Below are 1,842 nucleotides of genomic sequence, written 5' to 3' on the forward strand. Positions count from 1 at the left end.
GTGCGCACGACACGCACACGGCCACACACACCACAGGCACAAGTGCGATTTGGAGTCCCANCGGGCCATCCCCAACGGACGAAGGGCCAGGAGCTCGCCAGTTCGTTACAGATGCCCTTCGTCGAGACCTCCGCCGTACGCTTTCCTCCGCCCCAAGCCTTCTTTCTTTTTTCGTTGCGCCCCGCGCTCACCATCGGCCTGGTCCTCGCGTCGGCCACGTATGTTCGTTCGTCTCGTTCGGCAGAAATCGGTGATCCGTGTCGACGAGGCGTTCCTGACCCTCATCAAGAACATCCGAGATCAGGTGCAGTGAGACCGAGCAGCGATAAAGTTCGATCGAAATGGCGTGTGGTGGCGTGGATGGATAAATAGATAGGGCTGGATTGGATTGGATGGATATACAAGAGGACGAGGGCGAGGCGCGCGTGGAGAAGAGGGTGGTCGTCACGCCTGATTGGGAGTGGACGCGGTTAGTGCGGGGTGATGAAAAGATGATGTAAGCTGCAATGAAGGCAATGAAAGAAAACCGATTTTCGAGTGCTCTGATGATAAAGTACAAAAACGAAGGAAAGAGATAAAAAAAAAATAAAGAAAGGCGACAGCGAAAAGGGGAGGCAGCTCAAGGTTGTTGATGTACATGCGGGGTCTTGGTCCGCCCGTGCTCCACTATGGGCTCAGTGGCTCGAGCCTCTTCCTCCTCCGAGTCGTCGCTCAGGGAGTCCTGCGTTGTGGCGGACGGATAAGGAATCGTTTTCCCATCCGCACTCATGAGCCATCACTGGGTGATGAAGGGGGAGAAGACAGTACCAGGGATGAGGTGTCGCTCGCGTCGTCCTCTTCCTCCTGGCCGCTCTTGAATATCACCCAGTACTTGGATGGCTGGTACGAAGGGTAAAAGGGGAGGAAACGTCGTGGCGTTGTTGGTTGAACGTACGCGAAGCAAAGAAGAGGGGGGGGGGAAGGGGCACTGACCTTGGGACAGGGCTTTTCGAGGCGAAGCACGGGGCCAAGTTGCTCCACGAGTTGAGTGAGCGATTCAAAATCCCTGGTACCACCACCGAAGACGAAGGTGTCAACAACGTTTCGCAACCACACAAGCCTCTCACAGAGGCGGCGGGGATGGGGCCTATGGGGGGGGGGGGTAGTACTTGTCATCGGCGACGGAGACCCGGTTGTCCTTCTTGATGATCCGTATGTGGGAAGGCTGCCCCGAGGCCGAGATCCGCGACACGGTGAAACAGCCCGGGTACTTCGGGTTCGACGTGAATCGCACCAAAAAACACCCACGCTCTGTTACACAGTCGCCGCCAGTCAACAGCGAGTGAGCCAATCGCTGTCAGATCTGCGCCACGTTGCAATGGGGGCCCCGGGGGGGGGGCTACCCTTGCCGAGAAGGCTCTGTGCCTCCTGGGCGCTGACGTCACCGAAGAACCACTGCTTCTCCAGCAGGCTCTTCATCTGCTCGAGCGGGGGGGGGGACACGGTCTCAGTACTGAGACGAACGTTTTGTTTGAGGGAGCGGGACTGGGTCCACGCGTGATGGTACGAACCTCGTCGAGGATGAAGCAGGAGGGCGAACCGCGCCGCCGATAGACGATGGGTCCGAACCAGTCCAGGATCTCTCCGAATCGCTCTATGGTGACGATGTCCTGGGTGTAGGCCACCGAGGAGCGCAGCTTGGTGTACCCCTTTTGCACTGGAGTGGCCCGGGGTGAGCCGTGGGTGGTGGTGGTGGTAAATGGGTGGCAGATGGCTCTGAGGGGGCGTGACGTACCCAGCAGCGTTCGCAGGCATCGCAGCTTGAGGACGTCGTCGCTGATGGGCGGCTTCTTGTTTCTCTTC

The 1,842-nt window shown here is 58.5% G+C and overlaps 1 protein-coding gene across 1 annotated transcript in view; it reads right to left on the bottom strand.

Moving 5' to 3' along the window:
- Positions 1–619: 619 nt before the first annotated feature.
- ACA1_313090 (SH2 domain containing protein) overlaps positions 620–1,842 on the bottom strand; it is a gene marked incomplete at both ends in the record, with an annotated part of 2,262 nt that continues 1,039 nt past the window's right edge. Inside the window, 7 exons of the mRNA XM_004339849.1 lie at positions 620–721; positions 808–879; positions 973–1,045; positions 1,149–1,290; positions 1,383–1,458; positions 1,551–1,696; positions 1,775–1,815. Of these exons, the coding sequence (XP_004339897.1) occupies positions 620–721; positions 808–879; positions 973–1,045; positions 1,149–1,290; positions 1,383–1,458; positions 1,551–1,696; positions 1,775–1,815 (652 nt within the window). The remainder of the gene's footprint in view (positions 722–807; positions 880–972; positions 1,046–1,148; positions 1,291–1,382; positions 1,459–1,550; positions 1,697–1,774; positions 1,816–1,842) is intronic.

Source organism: Acanthamoeba castellanii, assembly GCF_000313135.1.
Source record: "Acanthamoeba castellanii str. Neff unplaced genomic scaffold scf7180000083796, whole genome shotgun sequence".
In the NCBI taxonomy this organism is placed as follows: Eukaryota; Discosea; order Longamoebia; family Acanthamoebidae; genus Acanthamoeba; species Acanthamoeba castellanii.